Genomic DNA, 22,425 nt, shown 5'->3' with positions numbered 1-22,425 from the left:
CCTCACCACCACCATATCCAGCCTTCTGATTGTACTGCACAGATATTTCTTAAACTTCCTTTTGGAAAGAACAAAGGAGCTTCTTCTGAAACACAACTTTAAGGTGGTTGTGGGGATAGCTTCTTTGACAGATAGCTTCCAAAAGGGTGAAGGGTTAAGACAACAGTAGGCTTGTTACCATGTGCTCTACACAGTTCTCCAATACGTTCTGAACGTGCTCTTGATCCACAAGTTCTTGCCAGGGCATGCAACACATTTTGAGCTATAAGAATATGGCTCAGACAGGCAGTAATAAAGCCTTCATATCATTAATTAAATTTTCAAAATAAAAAAAAAACAAACCAAAACCAAAACCACAAAAACAATAATTATGTCTTTTGTTCAAAGGGTCACCATGTGGGGCTAAATGCAAAGTCAACATCGAGCTCTGCTTAGTGTTGATGCAGCTAATCTGCTCTAGACTAACCTTGAAGAACATGGATGTGAACCACCCTACAAAACTTAATCTGGAGACCAAAGGTAACTGCAAGGGATAAATATATTAGGCAGCCAATATGTGCAGCCAGCACATAGGTATCTTTGGAGTAAATATGGAGAGTGGCCTTAAGACCAAATCTCAGTCCATTCCTGTGTTTATGATAATGACATAAAAATATTTATTAGCAAGTTTTGCATATGACAGGCTCTGGTGTGATAATAAATGAGGAAAAGGAGAGGTTATTTCTGTGCAATTGTCATAATCTGGGTGAATGACCAGAGTGGGAGCCGTTCACCAAGCCTGACTACAGTCTAGTGTGGTTAATCTTCCCCTCTGAGATTAATTAGTCTCCTACTCTGAACCATTCTCTGGAGGCTACTATCATACTATCTTCCTCTACTGACTACAAGGGACTCTAGGGAAATTAGCCTTTATAGACAAAAATTAGCCTTTGGAAATACATTCCCCTTCCCTGGTCTGACAAATATCTACATATCTAGGATGTGAATAACACATAGGTTTGTAGATCTTCTTGCAAAATGCCACTTGGGAAAAGAAAAAAGGACTGTGTTGACTGCTGCTGCACACAAAATATGCCTGTTTTGGAATAAGTGAGAAGCACAGCTACTTTTCAGTCTAAGGCATAACTGTGAAACCCTCTAAAAAGGGAAATCAACAGGATGAATAAGAGCTAAGGAAAACTGTATCACAAGAAAATGCTGGTCATTGATGGTCCCTTACTATTTGTACTTGGAAGAAGTCTGTGAGGTCCTAGATTTGCACATAGAATTAGTGCTGCTTTGGTTTTTATTGCCTATCAAATAAGTAAGACATGTAATCCAATACTACATAGTCACAACCTGTATGAACTTTTTCACTATAAAACCCCTTTGTCAGAGACCCTGTCTCTTTAACACAATGGACAGGCATTGTTTTTCCAGAAAAAGCAAGAACCATCGTCTTTTGGATTGGTGGCTAATAAATGCAGTGTTCCCAAATTATTCTGTAGAACAAACGTTTTATTCTTTTACATAGAGCATCCTATAGTCATTTCAGAATTTACTTTTTTTCCTAACAGACCTAAGACCATTAAACTGTGAAACTTTTTGAAACAAAGTGAAGCAGATTCCAACATATTTCCTTACCAAAGACTGATTCTTTGCCTTTGGAGCATGGAAGAATGTTTTATCATGGATTTTAAAACCTTTGACAACAGGCAATTAAGAGGCAAGTGGTGACTAAACTACATAGGGTGAAGTCAATGTTAAAATGTGAGGAAGTTAAATACTTTTTACTCACTCATAGATTCGGGTAAGTTGAAGCTTTCCTAAAACAAGCATGTAGGTCCTGAATAGAAATAAAAGAAATTAAAAATTTTAAAGCTAGCGTGGTCATTTAGTGCATAGACTAGCATAACATATTGCTTTCAAATGAAGTCACTTACCTTTAAGCTCATTCTTCTGAGGTATATATCTTGAAGTAATATACAGCTACAATTTTTTTATATACAGACATTACTAATTTATCTGATTCTACAAAGGCAGGGTTTTCCCAAGACAAAAAAGGAGAGGACAATACACATGCAAACACAAAATTACTTTTTATTATTTTCTTGCTTATAAAAAGGAATTATGCAAATATACTTACTTTGCTTTAAGATATTGTAAATATTTAGTAAAACTGTGACATAGTTTCTCCTCAGATGGAAATGACATACATAGGAAATTATTAAGGAGAAGGAGTATGCTTGTGCTCTACATCATAACCCGGTCCAGACATATGGATGATGCCTCTGTGATCTCCAGACGTCTGTTTCTTCAGAAACTGTCCTTTGCAGATTGCACAGGCATTTCTGAAAAGTTTGTAGAAGGAACAGATTTCATTTACTGAGCTTTCTGAACATAAGTAATAATGTAGTTGTATATTATTTAAACATAATGCCTAAAATAAAAGAAGAGCGTGTCTGCAGATGAGTAACAATAGTTATAATTCTAGAGAAAGGCTGTCTGCTAGAGTAATAAGTATGTTTTTGTTTTATGATCATCTTGCTTAGATTCTGAATTACCTCAATAGGAGTTCTTTGATGTGCAGTAAGCCTTAAGGCTAAATAATTTAATTACCTAAGCTTAAACTTTTGACTTTTTAAAGTGTTGTTCCTGGATATTTGAGTAAAACTTTCTAATATGATGTCATAAGAAAAGCGTTGACTGAAAGTTTCAAATCTTATTGTCTATCGATTGTCAAATATACTAATAATTGTCTTTTCCCTCCATAGATTTTTTCCCATTGAATCAGAGTACATAATTTAGAGACTCAATGTATAAGTTACAGATTTAATACTTGTGTTAAACTGGTCTAATTATGCTGCCCTTGATTTCACCGGCATATAAAAATGCAAAGCAAGAAGACAGCATCATATTCTCTCTGCTAATCGCTACACTACAACTGGAGGTTTCATGTGGTTATAAACAAGGTCAGAAGAGCTGATAGGAAATGCCTTATATGGAAGCGTCATAGTTTTCTCCCATATCTTTGTTATTCTTGAAAACCAGATATCCTTACAGGTATCTAACTTAAAACTTCTCTCTTTATACTTTAAATTGTGACATCTTAGTGGCTTTTCCTCCAGGAGAAGTACTATGTACTGCTATGTAGTGCTGCTTTGTTAGAGAAGAGAGTTTGCAGACACCACCAAACTGAGTGGTACAGTTGGCTTGCTGGAGGCAAAGAATGCCATCCACAGGGACCTGGACAGGCTTGAGAAGCAAGCCCATGTCAATTTCATAAGGTTCAAGGCCAAGTGCAAGGACTTGCACATGGGTTGGGGCAATCCTTGGTATCAATACAGGCTGTGGAATGAATGGATTGAGAGCAGCCATGGGTAGAAGGATGAAAAGCTGGACGTGAGTTCGCAATGTGTGTTTGCAGCCAAGAAAGACAGCTATATCCCAGGCTGCATCCAAAGAAGCGGGGCCAGCAGGTCAGGGGAGGTGATTCTGTCCCTCTACTCCACTCTGGTGAGACCCCACCTACAATAACGTGTCGACGCCTGGAGTCCTCAGCAAAGGAAAGACACGGACCTGTTGGAGTGGGTCCAGAAGAGGGCCACAAAAATGATCAAAAGGAAGATCATTTTTCTTCTTATGAAGAAAGGCTGAGAGAGCTGTTGTTCAGCCTGGAGAAGAGAAGGCTCCAGGGAGACCTTAGAGCAGCCTTTCAGTACTTAAAGGGGGCCTATAAAAAAGACGGAGACAAACTTTTTAGTAAGGTCTGTTGTGATAGGACAAGGGGTAATGGTTTTAGGCAAAAAGAGGGTAGATTTAGACTCGGTAAAAGGAAGAAATTTCTTACAATGAGGGCAGTGAAACACTGGAACAGTTTGCCCGAAGAGGTGCCCATTCCTGGATGTGTTCAAGCTCAGGTTGGAGGGGGCTCTGAGCAACCTGATCGAGCTGAAAATGTTCTTGCTCACTGCAGTGGGATTGGTCTAGATGATCCTTAAAGGTCTCTTCCAATCCAAACTATTCTATGATTGTATGATCAGGAGCTGAGCAGTTACTTTACTATATGAAAAGATAAGTAACTGTAAATTTTGACTTATTTTTGTGGTGGTTTTATGTTACATATTGCCGTAGAGACTCAGTCCTGACCATCTTAAAGTCCAATCCTGTAAACAGTCTCATCATTCTCTTCAGTAAGAACTGAGGGCATTCATCAGCCCACAGGTTCCTGTAAGGCATCTCTGTCTGACAGTTTTTTCTCTGCTAGCTTCTATGTCAGTCAAACAAATCAAAATTAAATTTTGAAGAGGAAAAACAAAATCTATGGATCAGAAAACAAAATGGCTATCCACTGTAATCTGCAGTGTATAAAACAGGTTCATGTACCTTGCAATCAGTGTAGTGCCATGGCTTAATGTACCATTAAAAAAATAATTCACATCCAATATCCAACACAAATCACCTCTGTACAACTGTGCATTCAATTTCATAAACAAAGCCAGAGACACAGCATGAGGTTAAACATATCTAAATATTAGTAAATTACACACATAATTAAACACAGATTTGACTTCAATTATCCTTATTTTTTAAGACATACAATACTCAAGAGAAAGTAATATTCAGAAATAGAGAAAATAAGAAAAAAAAAAAACAAAACATGCCACAATAAAAAGAATAGGTTTTCTGATTTCAAGACTTTCCCCTTCAGAAACAACCATCTTGGAAATTTTGAGTTTTGCTATATCACTTAGTCTTTTCGTGACATTGCCTATTTAAAAAGACTCATAATCTAAGCAAAACATATAAGGAGCAGCCTTCAATAAATCATGATTCTTGCTCTCTGTAGCCTTCCTATACTTCAAATGGTTATAGTGTCTTCTCAATTTACTAATACACATTAAGAGGATTCTGGAAATGAGGAAAAAGAAATGTCTCTTCATCTTTTATGTACTGATTGACTTGCCTTAAGAAAGTTTCATTTTGTGCAAAAATAGAGAAGGACTGCATTGAGGATGTAAAGTATTTTGGGGCATATTAAGCCAGTAATAAACAAGCTTCTCTTTACTCACTAGTCACATAGTCATACTGTATTTCCACTTTGTAACATGCTTTACTGTCAGTGTTTTTATGGTGACATACATGGCTGTTTTAAAACAGCAGCTCCTATATTGGTCGATACATAGAGAAAGAGATTACCTTTTTTTCAGGTCTCAAATCTCAAGATTTCTCCTATTTAGACCTGTACATTGATGTCATGAATTTTCTTCCCCTTCTACTTTTCTGTGTATATTTTCTGTATATAGCCATATGTTCATTCACGTTTGGTTGTCTTTTCAAAGTTATGAAGCTATAATATCCTCTTAAGAAGAATTTTAAAACCTGATTATGACAGCATAATTAAAACTAAAGACTTCATTGCAAATGCAATGGATTTGATTTTAATGGGACTACGTACAGAGTAGTACCATTTCCTAAGTTGAGTGGTATGTTACACCATATATTCTTGGAATGAAGTTGATGATGTTATGTGGGAAGTAAAGGACTACTTTTAAATCAAGGTAATCACATTTTGACTCATTAAGAGAACATGACGTCTGACAAGGCCGGTATTCTTACTCAGGCAAAATCCTGACAAAGGGAGGCTTGAAAAGGCTCAAAGGGAGGCTTTGAAGTGCAGTGTTATGCTATCCACATATGTTAACTTATTTTTTAAATCCCTGATTTAGTTTTTATGCTGAAGTAAAATTTATCTGCACCATTTGGCAGCATGAAAATGATGCTTGGACTGTAACTTCCAGAATTTGTCATTGCTGCAAACAATTTAAGAAGATGCATAAGGAGTACACACAGAAGAGTGATGCAAGCTTTCCACCCTATAATTACTTCACTCTTTCTGTAAAAAGTCTTAACCTTCCACAGGATGCTTCCTCTTCCATAAATATTGCTGATACAGCAGAAAACAGCTGGGATTTTCTGTAAATATAAAACTCAGACAATTAACTCATGTACAACACACACGTCATCATATTCATTTGCCATTTTCATGGTGGCTTGTCCTTTCTACATTTTATTATTCATTTATGATAGCTATTATATGCCTTTCAGAGTCTATCTGGCTCTCCTGAGGAATATTTATGACTATTATAGGGCTCTTATGAGAAGACCCAAAGATAGTTATTGCAGAAACTCTGTGAAATGCTACATTAGTGCAGAGATATGCTGGTAGTAAAATACCTGAACTTGTTTCAAAGTATCCCTTGATGGAAATTAAAAGACAGGCTTCTTCTGGTGAGGTTCTGTATCTCCTCTAACCCTGTCACCTTAGAGAACTGAGTAGTTCTGATTGGGAGTTTAGTATTCAGTCGTTGCAGCTGGTGCCTGAAAGCAAGAGGCTTTGGAAAAGCTTCCAATGGAAAGAAACAAGAAAGGGATTATTTTAAAAGGTATTTGCTGCAGCAGTAACACAGTAGACATAAAAATGGAAAGAATATAGGTGAAAATAGAAGGCCTAAAAGTGCACCTTCTGACACTCAGGGACACCTCTATTATCCTTTACCCCTCTACCTCTTATTTTAAAGAAGAAAGGGTGGTGTCTTGAAGTGAATCTGAATACTGCAGTGCTGCATCATCTGCTGGGAGGGAGACAATCTGGAAGGGAGAGAAAGAAATTGGGGGAGGAGGAAGAAGGGCATAGCTTCCACTGGCTTTTTAAAATCAGTGTCATTCTTGTTTCAATAAATAACCATGAAGCAAACTGATAGATCATTTTTGTTTAATCCATGGCCATTAAAATCTCTTCTACGTTTCTAACCTATTTTGGTCTCTCCGTGTAAGGAACAAGTAGCCATTTCAATTTAGAACTAGGAGATTTTCAGGCATGTAAGTGACTGTTATAGGGGCAAATATGCTATACTGCCAAGTAAGTAATTTGAGAGAACATCTTGAATGGAAGACGAAAAAAGAGAATTTATCAGGACAGAAATATTCAAGAAAAAATCAACAAAGTCAGAAAATTAGAAGATATGTGAAAACAAAGGTTTAGTAACACATGGATACGATATAAGTATAAAACTTGCCAGTTTGGGTGCAAATATTAACTTCATGTTGTATAGAACATAAATTCCAGTCGTGGGTTCACGTCCTGCGAATGCAGGAAAAAGATTCCAATACACAGGTGCATTATCACATCTGCTTAATATGCTTGTTTCAGTGAAATCTATGGTATAAGTTACACAATGTCCTTTTTATCTTTTCAGAACACAATCAGAACTTAGTTTTTTGCTCAATACCTGGAAATTTTTATTTCTATTGCCTGGACTTTAAGCAGTTTAGTGAAGAAAGCTGTGCACTGTCTTTGCATGCAGTTAATGACATTTTGGACCACTCCAGCATTTATCTTGTGTAGGAAGTCCTATTTGACAGAAGCTAGAGAGAGGTATTTGCAAAGACAGGAATTTACAGCAGGAATGTTAGTCTCTGCAGGTATCTTCTTAGGATAGGGGAGGGGGAAGCAGGTTCCACAAAGGAGATGTTTCATAACAAGAGGCTCTTAATCATCACTGAAGGTGTCCTCCTCCACTGAGGATGCCTAAGAAGTTTCTCCTTCATAGGTAAAAGTTTATCTTTTTGACTAATCCTTCAAAGGCTTATCACACTTCATTACAAGATCTTAAATATTTCTTGTCATGGAGTGTGTTTTAACATTTAGGGCTCTACATTTCCATTTCTTTCTCTTTAGTGGCATATTTTCCTCTGTTTCCTATTCCCAGTTACAGGTGATTGCCTTTATTCAAATTATTAGTAAAAAATGTACTAGGATGAGCATCGCACCACAGGAACAAAATATTATCCCCACTTTCCTGTAGCCCTAACCATAAGCTGCCTGGAACAGGAATTGCTATTTGCTTCTGATTCTTAGACAAAACCCAGCAGATTGCCCATATTTAGCCAACATCAAATAAAAACCAAACCAAAACAAGCCAAAACAAAAAAACTAAACCAAAACATGTAATGACTTGATAAATAAATTAATTAAAGTCAATATTGTCAGTTTACTTTCTCTGAGGATCTGGACCTGAATATTTGTTAACTGTGGGATTAAGTGTAAATAAATCATATTGCACTGTTGGAGTGTATGGTAATTGGGTTATTTTGTTTTCTGAATTCCCTGTCTTTTGCTCTTCTGGTTTACTTTAATTAACAAACAGCATGAAGCTTTTCAAACCCATCCTTGATGTTCACTGAGGAAGAGGGAGAGCAAATGCCAAACTTTAACCTACAATTCATCGCAAAGAGTGAGACACCTTATAGGAGGTAGCAGAAAATATATTCATTCACACTTAAATTAAATGTTTCAAATAATGATTTAATTGAGAATTAATAAGCCAGTTATTGCAGGTTAATTAAATGCCACTTGATGATTAAAAACATGTTATTTATTCAGATTAACAACTATTACGCAGTAGTGTAGCCCCACACCCTGCTGTGACTTATTACTTTAAAAGACTCTGTCAATGTATTTCTCATTTTCAGGCTTGAGATTTTTTTCACTTTGTTGCTGTTTGCAACACTTTGAAAACATTAAGAGAAAATAACCCAAAATTCTTAGCGTAAGATTGTTTTCCGACATAGACTGTTTATTTTTGATATGAGTGTTTCTAAAAGTTCAGCTATTTTAAGGAAAACACCACTGAAATATTGCAAATGCTATGCATATACATGTTTATAGAAAACAAAGTGGAAGTTTGCAAAGAGTGTATAGAAAAAGAACAGAAATTAAATAAATCAAATATTGAATCTGTAGGCTTCCAAAGAACTCCTTTGATTTACCTCATAGGCCATATCCAGTTAATTGTCAGTAGAGCTGTACAGTCATATATGCTACCTGCATTTGGAAGAAGTGTGTGAATACTGCCTTATGGTGGTCAGGAGTGGGTGTTGGAAAAATAAGCTGCACTAACTTTTGTTTGTCATCCGTATTACAATCTTTCTGTCTTTCTTTCTCTGCATATTCTTTTATGAAAGCCTTTTTAACAGTGCATTAATACCTATGTTGGATTGTCTTGATAAGTTATTTAGAATTCCTTGCAGATGAAAGATTACCATAACAGAAAAAACTTTTATTCCATATTAATGCACAGTATGAGCATCATCTTTTTCTGTTGTAAATCCAAACCATCATTAAATCAAAGCAACTGTACAGATCAATTTTGCATGCACAGCAGGACAGCAGTGTTCACTCATCTTCAGTTTGGGCAAGGAAGAGCAGTTTGACAGGTAGCCTGTTACAAATATTTTGTTTTGGAAAGATTGCACAACTTTCATGAGGTGAGGGAGGTGAGGAAAGTGGCAGAGTCGTGTATGCATATATTAGTTCTTTGTCACTTTTGCTGAAGTCATTCTTATCTTCCTCAATGAACTACCACTGCACGCAAAGATTTTATAGTACAGAAGATAAGCACTGAGTTTCCTCCTGCCTCTTCACAACACCTCTTAGCACTGTTAAAACAGGTCTTTTGCCTACAATAAAAGGTTTGCTTCTGATTTTCCATAGAAAACACTTATGGGAGGTTCCTCTACATCCATATTTATTTAAGTTATTTCAGGATTCTAATTTGATGGTAGGAAGTTAGAAATTGGAAATGTAGCTCTCTGTATTAATTTTAGAAAACTAAAGAATATACTTCTGGTTTTTAGGGGTAGTTTCATAGAGTTCTAGAATTTCTGTGCAGCCGCCCGTAAGTGAGCTTGAGAAATACTGGGCAGTGTCTCCTTTATAGTCAGCTCACTTAACATACAATTTACTTTATCCTGTTTTGACATGGAGCACAGTTGCTTAGCCCAGCTTAGGTTAAAAAGAAAGTGAAGACACGAACTTATCAAAAGATGAATTTACTGCGATTTGTATCAGAATTCTTCACTAAAGTGAGGAAGACAAAAATATTCTATGAGCTGGTTTACAACTATTGTGTAAAGTCACATGTCAAAAGCATAAAACAGAGTTTCTATTCACTGCTATGAGCTGCATTGCTATTCCTATTCTGTAAAATAAATAAATAAATGTGTAAAATCGCATCATCAAAGACAGTAGAAATCGCGTGTCCTAGGTTACAAGGTAAGATGTGCCCAGAAGTATGCATTCTATCACCATCTTCATGAGCTGTTGAGACCCGGTGGGGCAATGTTTTCCTTGCCTCCTCCTCCCAGACTATCTTCTGTTAATGGGCCCATCAATGCCTTGCCGCATGACTCACGGATAACTCCCTCCAGGAGCCATCTCCGTTTGATGGGCGATCAAGGATCTACCGCCAGGCCCACAGAACAACATCAGCCCCATGTCAGAGGCTCCAGCCGGGAGGGGAGGGGGCGCCTCGCGACTGCACCCGGGAAAGCGGCGGCGGCGGCCGGTCGGGCTGTCTTGGCAGTCACCGGGGCAGACGGGCACCTCTCGCTGCTGGTTGCCTGGTTGGAGCAGAGCAGCCACTCGAGGCCCGCTGGGTGCCTTCCTCCCAGACCAGGGGGGCCTGGCTCGGCCGGCACTGACCCTGCAGAGGAGCGGTTTTGCTTCCCCGCCGGGTTCCCGGAGGCAGACCGGGCCCCCCCGCGGCACCGCCGGCCCTTCGGAGGCGGCCCGCGCCCTTCGGCAGGATCGCGGCGTCAGCGGCGCCACGTCTGCCGTGCCAGGAGGGCTGCGGCCACCGTTTGATCGGGCTGCTGCCAGCACCCTGACCAGCAGGGCGTCAGGTCGTATTCTGACTCTGTCAGTGGGTTTTTTTTCTTTTTGTGTACTATTGCATTTGGGTTTTTTGTTGTTGTTGTTGCTGTTGTTGTTTTCCCTTCTCTTTAATCTTCCTAGTAAAGAGCTGTTATTCCTACTCCCATATCTTTGCCTGAGAGCCCCTTAATTTCAAAATTCTAGTAATTCGGAGGGAGGGGGGGTTACATTTTCCATTTCAAGGGAGGCTCCTGCCTTCCTTAGTAGACCCCTGTGTTTTCAAACCGAGACCGGTGTCGCATTGACTGGAAAACATTTTACACCAGTATACACAGCTGTTAGGACTTCTGAGAGGGCAATGAAACAAAGAATCAAGTCCCCTTCCAATCTTCTTCTCTAAAGTCAAGGATAGCTTAATGACTAGCATTTTGCTGGCACCAGTAGGTTTATAAATAGTCCTTTTAACAGTAGTTGAGTTTAAAGTTATTTTGCAGAAATAAAATCTTCCTAATCTACCTTGGGCATTAAGGGAAAGACAAACTTACGAAGGAAAAGGTCTTGAAAAAAGAATCAATTACGCTAGCTTGTGTTCCCTCAAACTCACTAACTCTTAAGCTTGAAGAGGAGACTGTTAATAGGTTTGTTTTCACAGCAGTTGGATGTATAAGTGCTTTCTCCAGGGGTCGGAATGCCAGTCTTCCCTAAGCATAACAGGCAATAGGGTGTGAGCTACCATACTGAACAAGACAGCTTCATGAAAAAAGTCAGCAAGAATAGGGGAGAATGTAGTGTCACTTATTTTAGTTTTCCTTCAGACTGCTCTAGGACACAGTTTCAGTAACTTCTCAAGTCTCTGGAATACTCGTGACAATGATGTAAGACAGTGAGTGGACGGAAATGGTATGTGTCAATAGATGTCAGGATCTTTAACAGCTGAAGATATTTTAATACAAGAGTATTTAAACATTTAAGGTATGTCCATTTCTAGACATAAAATACTGAATACTCTTATAGTGTCATTTGGCATAGCTATATGTGCCATACAGCTGTTGCAGACCTGACTCTCTTTTTCTTCAACTTTCCAAGACTCACTGCGAATGATAAATTGCCATGAGGTTTCCAGCATCTTGGTATACCTCAGACCATTCTCTGCAAACCTCAGCTTGTCCTAAAACTACCGCAACAGACATTAAAATGAAGGAGCAATTAGTACACAGATCACTTGTAAAATGCATTGTCTCGATTTTATTAAAATGTCAGTGGATAAGGATGAGGACGGTGGTGGAAATAGAGGCCAGAAGTATTCAAATAATTGAAAATAGGTTATCATATATTTTTTTCTGTACCACATTGGATCCATACCATTAATGACTGAAATCAATGCTGCTTGAAAGCTGTGAGGTGGTGTAAAGATAAAAATAGCTTTCAGCCTTAAAGAAGCACATATTAAAATATACTAAAACATCTGTAGCTTTTATTATTATTTAATTAAAATAAAACGAATGAATTTTACACATATTGTTCACTTTATTTATGTTGCTTTACCGTTTTACATTTCTCTTAGTACAAAGGGTAATTACTAATCAGTCTCTTAGATTTTAATCATTCCTATTTTCTTGTTTTCATATACTGAAAAGAGATTCCAATATATTCAGTGCTTCCAACACTTAAGCAAAATACTGAAATTCAAAGGAAAAAAATTCATGTGAGTTTTAAATTTTTTTTAATAACACAGATGTATTGCTGACAGCTAATACACAAAGGAGCAAATTTACAGACTTCTATAATTTCAAAAGTACCCCATTACACTGTATTCACAGTTTCTTTTTGCCTTCCTTTCTTTTGGTTTGTTTTTGTTTGTTTGTTTTTTTTTTTTTTTAAACTGTGTTTCTACAGCCTTCTCTCAAATGTTGTCAAATTGTACTACAACATAGCAAAATCAAGCGTGTTTATTTAATTCTAAGAATTCTGTAACAATTTCTTAAGTTGATAGTGTTTTAAAAAGTACTCAGATGAAAAGAAGGGTGAAAATGAGAGAGAAATCTATGAGATACAGAACTAAAGAATTCTGGTCCCTGATAGATATGTGATGCGTGGCCATTTTTTTCCTTAATGAACTCAAGACATTTTGTGACTGCAGTAGATACGATAGGTAGTGAAGCATCAGCTCTTGCTTCTTATCGGCCAGTTTGCTGCTCCACCCTTTCTTGCTTTGGTGTTTCAAGTTGTACTGGAAAGGAAGACTTGCATCATGCTGCATACTAGGAAGAGGGTTACATCAGCACATCAGATGGGGAAGGTAAATCTCATGATATGGAAGAAAAAAAAACATAGTAAAAAGTGTTGCCATGTTTTGCTTTATTGGATTCCTTTTGAATATGAAGCCCTTCAAAGCACACTCCTCCTCCTTCAGACATCCCATCCTCTCCATAAGAGGTGTATCACAGATGACCCACTGTCGTGGGTTAGGCCACTCCAGCAAGCGAACCCCACACAGCCGGTCACTCACCCTCCCCCACCCCCAGGAATGAGGGAGAGAATTAAAGGAGAAACGGGAAACCCGTGGGTTGAGATAAGAGTGATTTAATACAGATAAGTAATACACAGTGTAGGTGCTCACCACCCCCCTCTTATCCGCAGCCCATCTCATCTCGAAGCTGCAATCCTGGACGAATGCGAGGCCTCGAAATAGGGGGGGGGGGAGAGAGAGAGAGTACTCTGAGAGTGGGAGTACTGGGAGAGAGAGGAAAAAAGGGCAATAGAACAAAAGCGCAGCAAGCGCAAAAGAGCAGAAGCGGCGAAAGAGCCAAAGCTCAAAAAGCCCTTCTGTCCGTCTGTCCCTCACTTTTATACTGGGCATGACACTGTATGATATGGAATGCTAATTGGCCAGTTTGGCCCTAAATCTTAAGTCCAAGTACAAATCGTAAGGAGAGTCGTGGACCCCTTGTCCCAGCTATGCTCCCCCCTTATCCTGTTTTGCTCCTGCACACTGGCAAGAACATGGCAGCTGAAAAGTCCTTGAGACCTCAGTGCCAACTACAAACATCAGCTTGCTATCAACATTCTCCTCAGAGCGAGCCTCTGAGTAAAACCAAAACACGGAGCTCTTCTAGCTGCTAAAAAGAAGAGCTAACTCTGTCCCAGCTAAAACCAGGACACCCACTCACATGTCGGGTCGGGAGACTGAAGGAGTCAGGCAGTGGAACCAGTGGTGCAAGGCTGCAACTGTGTGAAACGTCGTCCTTCTGCATGTTGCTAAGTGGGCTTGGAGGCTTTGCCGTGGTATAGCTGCACCTGAAATACTCTGATCAGTGAACCGCAGACATCAGAGGCAGATGGTCAGGAGGTGAGCATCTCATCTCATCTCATCACAGGAATAATGGGAAGAACAAAATATCCCAAAATACAGGGATGTTAATGTACAGGAGATAAACAGGCTTTAGGGTCTGTGGGAGACAGAAATGACAAGAAATCTCTAACCACAGAGTATGGAGGGAATCAGGAACCTGCAGGTAAGTCTGCTTTGCTTTCTTAAAAGATGAACAAAGAAACAGAGTGTGGGAACATAGTTGAGGAGTTATGAGACGCATTTCACTTCAATAGGGGAAAATGCAGAGGACAAATCATGGTTTTAGTCCACATAAAAATGCTTTATGCAGGAAGGACAGGACTCCCCATAGCATGTACAGTTCCCTTTCATTTCCCTGTAACCCTTATGCTACAGAGATTTTGGCAGAGACTGCAGAAACTGCGTGAGAAACTAAGAAAATCCTGAAAGGTAAAGTTGTGAACACTCCAGTCACAGTCTTCCTTTGTCATGGCAGCCTATTTTTGTAAACGTTAGGGCCGTTGAAGATGTTTGTGAAATGCAGTTGAAACTCACAAACAGACTGAAGTGCTGGTGCAACCAGACGTGGAATAGAGAGAGAACCATAGCCACACGCTGTGACCCCCAACAAAGATAAAGAGGAAAGGATGAACACCCAGCTCCCAAACTAAATGTTGTTCTTTTTTGGTATGATTGTTATATTCAACAATATGAAATACTACAAGAGAGAACTATAGTAAAGTATTTTCTTTAAATTAAAAAAAAATAAAATTTAAATTTGCAACAAAATCAAATTTTCTTTTTCAAATGCTTCCACCAAAATGTGTTTTATACAACAATATATTTTGTTGAAAAATATCTATTGGAAGACACATTCTTCAGGGAGAGTTTCACCGTTCAAGACATTTGTGTCAGTTCTAGTGGAAGCATTTCTATTAATATTTTGTTTGACATTTTGTATATTCAATTTTGATTTAGATTTTTAAGTTTTGTACTATTTAGGTATTGTTATTTAGAACTGATTAATTAAGAAGACTTAGATTCTCCACTTAGGAACACTAGAACTGCTTATCAGTATTAAATCACTAGTTCATTGTTTTTCAACCTAAGGATTTAAGACTCTTCCTGTCCTCCCATAGTCATTAAGGTAGTTTGTTGAAGTATCCAGTAGACCTACCTATCTGGAGTATGGCTCACAGGGAGGCTGCATGGTCAAACAAAAATGTCTAAAGGAGGTGGCAATTCAAAGGCTGTTGTTCAAAATGTTACTGTGTTGCTACAAAAAAATCTGCTACCAGCAAAATACTTTGACCCGGAGGAACAGATATTTTGCATATGTAGGCAAGAATACATTTTCTGTGTGAAGCAAATGCTGTGACCTGACTGACATCTTCCTGTACAAATCTGTCCTCTCATTTTCCTACTGACACAGTTTTGTTCTTGAGTTTAACTCAACCTCATGTCTGCAGCCTTGTCTGCTCTTCTGCTCCTTCAGACCTTTTTCTCCTGACTCTAATTTTCTGTCTGCATATGTTTTCTCACAACTCCCTGCACTTTCTCCTTCCCCGTGGCTCATGCTTTTCTCTCTGCAACGCATTCTCCTGCTTCTTCTCCAGCAGAGAAGTTCCTTAGCAGCTGTCCGCAAGTGCAGCAGCGCGCTGCGGTGACCCTCTCTCATCCTAGCAGCACTTAATCATACTCATCTTCCTTGCAATAATATTTCCATCCACAGAAGAGCCGTTACAATAATACCAAATTATGATTGTATATTTCAATGAACTCTCATGAAGAAAAAAAGTCACTATACAAGAAATGTTATGCTTCAGTGTTTTGTGGAGGAAAAAAATTCATCTTTTAAAGCATTCTTTAAAGATTTCCTTTGATTTCACTTCAGACGTACAAACTCAGAAAAAAATTTCTAAATTTTTGTTCTTTGATTCTTTTGCTTTAAGCTAACAACACTCAATTTATTAGTTTTTATCATATTTTTAAATAGTAGCAACTAATAGCTGTGGTTTAAAAGCAATCTTTTTGTCACAATGGACAGAAACCTGAACACTCCTAATAATGGATTTGTGAGGGGAAGAAAGGAGGGAAAAAAGAGTCTCTAACTTTTCTAGCGATCTGTTTGCCATTCCTTTTCTGTGGCCAAGAAAAGCGTAACTTGACAGTACAGCTGATGCCATACTTTTCCTATCTCAGCTGCCAGACTGAAGTTGACAGAAAGGATCTATGCTGCTGTGCTGAACATCAATAGCTCTAGTACTATGGCAGGGTCTGAAAATTAATTAAAAAAGATCTCTCCAGCTGGAAGGTTGTATTATCCATGAGAGTCTTTAACTTACATGGGTAAAAGGCTGAGGGGTAGAAAAGGGGGATGCTCCGTTAAAACAGATCAGTCACTGAAAGAAAATAATTTTTCTCCCTTTGTGAGACTTCTCTTGAGATCTTAATGTCAAAACTAAGGCTACATTTTGCAGAACCTTTTGATTTAAGGTCTTATGTTTTTTTTTTCAAATATGCACATGGCTGAGTTTGTTGTTCAGATTCACAGTAGCTGTTTGTCATGGCAAAGTCCCTTACTTTAGCCTTGACAATTACAGTCTTTCTCTGTTTATGCCCAGAATGCTATTTCAGAGATCATTTTCGTGTTCCGTTCCTTTGTCCATGAAACTAAGTTCTTTCATGGCTTTTCCCTTATGTGTCATATTGTATATAAAATATCTTAAATTCTAGACTTCATTTTCAAGGATTTCCACATATTATTTTCATTCTAGCTTTCAAATAGATACCTTGAAATTCCTATACCATACTTGGAGGTTTTTTTCTTCTTAACATCTGCAAAACATAATCTTCATTCTTACAGGTCTTCCTTCCAGTTCTTCTTCATGATACCCGTGGCAAACTTGGAAATGGTCGAGCAACTCTGAACAGTACTTGAGTCTGATGAGTATAACACTGTCATGGTTTTCCTTTATTTCCTTCCTATCTGTTTTGGTTTAGTGTCCCTTGTCTTAGCCTTTGGTTTTAAGCCTTCAGGGAAACAATTCATCCATTCTGTTTGAATGGTAACTAGAAGCAAAAATTCCTCACAAGGACTCTCAATTTGTGAACTAAGAATGCTGACAAAACAACAATTTCAAGACTGAATAAATCTAGCGTGTGAATACTGTTTTTTAATTAGTATCTCAGGAAACATATGACTTGCATTTTGTTCAGCTAAAGACAGCTGTATATCATCTTTGACCTGAAGTGTTGGTGAGTTCCTGTCTAAATTCTTTTCTAAGCAACAATGAAGTTTTCATCATGTCCAACTGTTTTAGCACTGTGATTCGAATAACTAACCAGTTGTCTTATCCCAAACTTCCTTGATGTATTTCTCTCTCTTCTGTTAGATTCTCAAAAACATTTCTTCAAATTCTCCTTAAAGGAGCAGGTACAAAATATTTTAATGCCCCCATATAAATACATACACTGGTGGCATATCATAACACTAATAATAGTGTTGGGTTTTTACAGCTCCTATCAGAGGCAGAGGGAGATACTACCCCTCAGCAACATAAATGTTCAGATAGAGAATCCCTTTACTTATGCATGCCTGCTAAATATTGTTAAAGAAAAGCAGTTTGCAAAAAGGCCTGGTTACCATATAGCTACAGAAGCCTGCACTCTCCTATTTATAAGACGTCTGCCTATATCTTTTCCTCTCCCTTTCAGTATTTATTATCATCTTATTTAAGTTTTCTGGTGTCAGGCTCTTTTAGACCATCTTTTAGCTAAGGAAGCTACTAGAGAATTGATTTCTTTTGGTTTTACCCCATGCAGGTCTGACCTATTTTACCTTATTACAGTGACAAAGGGTTTCCACATGGCTAAAATTCAGCTTCCAATGTTCTGTATTAGAAACAATGTGGAAGCTTCCCCTTCATACTCCCTGTACACCTAGATGTGAGACAGAATGCTAGCTTGTAATCAGTGCAGCCATTCAACCACTCTAGTCAGTTTATTTTCTATTTAGTGTTTGTTTAAAATTAAAATGATCTATTCAATAGCTATATGATGAAAAATGTCTTCTGGCAAAATAGTAACTAGCAAGCTTATAGACAGATGAGTCCTCAGCTTCTATCTTCCCTTTCAGCATCCCTTGCCTCAGAAAAATGTTCTTTAGCTAACGAGGCCATGTTCATTTTGTAGTGCTTTTTTTTTTTCCTTTTTTTTTTTCAAGTACCTGTAATTACTGAAAGTTGGCCAATATACTCACTTAATCTTTTCAATGTGTTAACTGTTGCTTTATCTGTCCTAACAGATGGAAGCTGATTTTGCACTACTTGAATTTTGTAAATTGATGCTGCCAGGAACTGCTTTGCAAGTGCTATTGAACTTTCACTGGATAAGATAACTTAGATCTTTGTTAATTCCGTAGAATAATTAAGATTCCCTGTAAGTGGAAACCTTGGACAGGTATATGATGCTTAGAAGTACAAAAGCTGTTCAAGAATCATTATCATATCAATGCAGTACATTGATATAATTGTAAAATAGATATACACCAGGTAACATAGCAGTTATAAAACATCCTGAGCTGTTTCAGCAAGATGCATGCTGGCCTCAGACTATAGCAAATAATCTCCTGTTACTTTCATGACATATTCTTTCAGTGCAAATGTTTCACTCTGTGACCCACTTTTCCTACTTTATTAATTCAAAAATTACAATATAGTATGTGAAAAAGAGCTGGTTTTGATGAATGTCACAGGCTCATTGCTTAGGTTGCCAGGGAAATTTTCCCTTTGGTAAGCACGTGTTCAGAAAACATTTAGGTTTCCGTTTAATGATTGCATCCATTTGCTTTGTTTCTAAGTACTAGATACATTCCACCTAAATTCAGCCTTAATTTATCTACCCTTACCTAGCCTCTAACCAGCTGAAACGCATCTGTCCCATATAGTCATATAACCTACTTAATTATTCTAATTATCTGAACATGTAAGTGCATAGATTTATTAGGTGTCTCCTTCTTCCCTAAGCAGTCATTTCAGCAATGCCCATACATGCTCACAAGTGGGAACGAGTGCCTGTCTCTTGTCTGCCGATTCACTGAGAATCAAGATAGCTAATTTCTTCCTCAACGTCTAGAGCTGTCTACAAAGTCATTGTATCTGCAAAGTCTTTCTATGGTCATGTATAATGCCAACTTTCTCTGAGATAGTGCAGTTGTTAATGATATTTACTCTTTGCCTGGTGCTTCAGTTGTTTATAGTAGGGGAGACAGAACTGGAGTTCCAGACACATTTTCTGGAGGATCTGGATGATCAATTTATGCTTAAACTTATAAATCAGAGTACATGAATACCGAGAATCTTCCCTCCTTACTTCTTCTGTCTTTCAATTTCCACCAATGAAAAGGGATTAATATTGTTTTGTTTAATTCTTTATCTCTTCATAGTAAGCATATTTTTATGTGGTTATATTTTTTAATCACAAGACATAACATTTTAAGTAGAGATATAATGAAAATATTAAACGATGAAAATGGCATATTACTATTCATTTTTCAGTTTCAAATTCAAATGAAACTCCTGTAAGTATGATACTACTTATGGAACTTAAATGAGAGCAAAAGATAAATTACTGTAAAAAATATTGATATATACAAGTCTTTTCCCCAGAAGTAGGCCATGTAGTAGCTTGATTTTTATGGTATGCTTAGTTGTCATAGGCTGCTTTGAAACCAAGTTAGAGAAACTCTATATCCTCTGGCTTTAGTCTGTATAATCTTAGCACAACCTAATGTGTATGATACAGTACATGCTATAAATCAATGCAAAACACTGTGGAGTAGATGGATCTTTTTGTTTAGGAGTTCTTACTGTATTCGTATGATTCCAAAATTTACGTTCAAAAGAGATAATATACTCATTAAAGTAAAAAGGTAAAATATGGTACTGGTAAGACAATGATTTTGTGTGTATGTTTAAATGTGTGCATAGGGGAGACTAAAAGAAAATAGGTGGATATAAATTATAGGTCATAGTATTTAAAATTATAAGGGTTTTTTAAAATACTTTAAAATATAATGACATTCGCACTTGCGATTCAGTCCTGAAATTTTGTTTCAATGAAGTTAAAATATCCCTGAAGTTCAGCAGTCTTAACATTTAAACTTTTAACTTTTCAATAGCCAGAGAATTGGCAGATAATTAGTTTAGTCCTGTAGTTAGTAGGGAATTAAATTCCAAAACATAACCACACAACACATTGGATATATGATTCCAAGCATGAGAAATGGAATAAAGCCATATGAATTACCAGTAAAAATGTAAAATGCATTTCTAATATACCCTAGCAAGGAGTTCTATTTAGACAGCAACATGCTGAAAAGCAGCTTCCTAATGCAAGTGTCATGAAAACTTTTTATTTGATGATTTCAGCTAGAATTCTGGAATGCAAAGAGTCAAAGAATCCAAGAGATTTCATCATTTCTCATACATCAGTAAGAAAAGCTTAGGGCTAACGCAAGCTGGTGAACCAAGATTTAATGTAATATGGTCAATCTATTTTGTACTGATTACAGTCCAAGCAGCTGCATCCTACCCTATCAGTTTTACTTCTCAGAAGGCTACATTATTTCTAGTGAAAGGAGACATACTGTCAACTGGATTAAAATATATGTATTAGAACAGGCAAAACATAAGGGCAATCTGTAAATATTAAAAAGAAATGAAATAAAAAAAAAACCCTCTTGTCTAGCTGTTAATATTTACTAAAAAAGAAAATGTTTTCAAAGACTTTTAGAAACTAGATCTACATTGAAAACAACACTGTAGCTGTAAGAGTGTTTTTTAAAATTTAGTATGCTTTTAGTTTTTATATATAAGACCTGTAATATTAATAATAAATAATATAGTACAGTTTTAGAAGTATATAGATGTGGTCTAACTCTGCTCTCAGTAGTCCAATGCTGAATTATTTTTTTTTTATCCTTCTATACAGTGTTTATACATTAAAATTCTAGCCTGGCCTTCTTTTCAGAACAGGTTACTTTACTCCTTTAGGGATGAGTTTTATAAACCCTAGCCATTTTGTGATGTTTTATCCATTCCATTATCTATTCAAAGGAATAGGAAAGCAAAACAGGGATTAATTCTCAGCTATGAAAATGTAAAGAAGTAGAGTGGAACCCTGAGGAGCAGATAGGTTAGAAAGCTTTTAAATGTTTTAAGCTGTGTCTTATGATCGTCTCCATGCAAATCTCCCCAACTGGAATCTGTTTGACTTAGATTGATAACAATACACATAACCCTTCAGTCATGGATTCCCCGCAGTGCAGATAAGGTGATACCTTCTATCAAAATAAAAAGTAGATTTTGTTAGAACAATAAATAGTAGAGAAGCTTTGGACTCAAGTTTCACTTTCTCTTATAGAAACACAGAACAATAAACACAGACTTGGGATAATAAATGAAGGATTGATTTTATTTTTGTGATTAAAAAAAGATTTCTATTATGTTCACTGAGATTATTTCCTCAAACGCAAGTTCAATATCAGGACACTTTCTAGTCTGTACTTACTTTTTACAGGACTACAATGGTGCTGAATAGTGGCAATCATTTAAAGAAAAAAAATCAGCAAATTACAGGGTCCCTTCAGAAAACTCAGCAATATATATATATATATTTTTTTTTTTTTCCTTCAGAATAAAACGTTCTGGTCAGGTCTCAGATAAACCTTGGCTAAGTTTAAAACTTGTGGCCGTTCTGAAAACAGCCCTTGAAAACTACCACATGCATGTTTTTCAAATTCAAATGAGAAAACCTGTTTTCTCTATCACTTGACTGGGCTTTGGTTGTTCTTTGCTTTGACAGAACTCGTCAATAAAGAAGGCACACCATAAATCATTTTTTATTTTATGTGATACCCTCTGTTATTTTGTGGTTCAGTCCAAGCTGTACAATCAGAGGGAACGAATATCACTTTTAAAGGCACTCATTAAATTTGACAACTTCTTTTGTATTAATATATGTCAACTGCTCACTGGTTTAAGTCAACTTGTTTCCATATGGGACCATTCGCAGTGTTTTTAAGTTTTTTTGAAGAGACTCCTTTCCCTCCAATATGAATCGTGAAGTTCAACAAATGTATATCAGACAGTCAAGACTGAATCAGCTATTTTAATTTATGTCAACTGGGTCGTGTAACGTTCACTTCCTTTTCCAATCGTGTCAATTTAACATGGCTGTCACTCGACACAGATGAGGTACTATGACAACATTAAACTCACTGGGTAGAGAATCATGCAGAGGCTTTACATCTTTTGTTCTTCTTCACTTGCTACTTTAATGAATTTGGTATGCTTCGTTTTACCATTTTAAGATAGATAGTTTTCAGTTAAGAGTC

General features: G+C 37.3%; 1 protein-coding gene across 1 annotated transcript; it reads left to right on the top strand.

Annotated features, from left to right (window-relative positions):
- The first annotated feature begins 476 nt into the window (after nt 1-476).
- Nucleotides 477-3,980, top strand: LOC147529434 (uncharacterized). The gene is given in 3 exon segments (XM_086616110.1): nt 477-519; nt 3,407-3,480; nt 3,483-3,980. Coding segments are annotated over 3 exon segments (615 nt in total).
- Nucleotides 3,981-22,425: the final 18,445 nt, after the last annotated feature.

Source organism: Tauraco erythrolophus, chromosome 1, assembly GCF_009769465.1.
Source record: "Tauraco erythrolophus isolate bTauEry1 chromosome 1, bTauEry1.pri, whole genome shotgun sequence".
Lineage (NCBI taxonomy): Eukaryota > Metazoa > Chordata > Aves > Musophagiformes > Musophagidae > Tauraco > Tauraco erythrolophus.
This window is presented reverse-complemented; position numbering and strand designations above follow the sequence as displayed.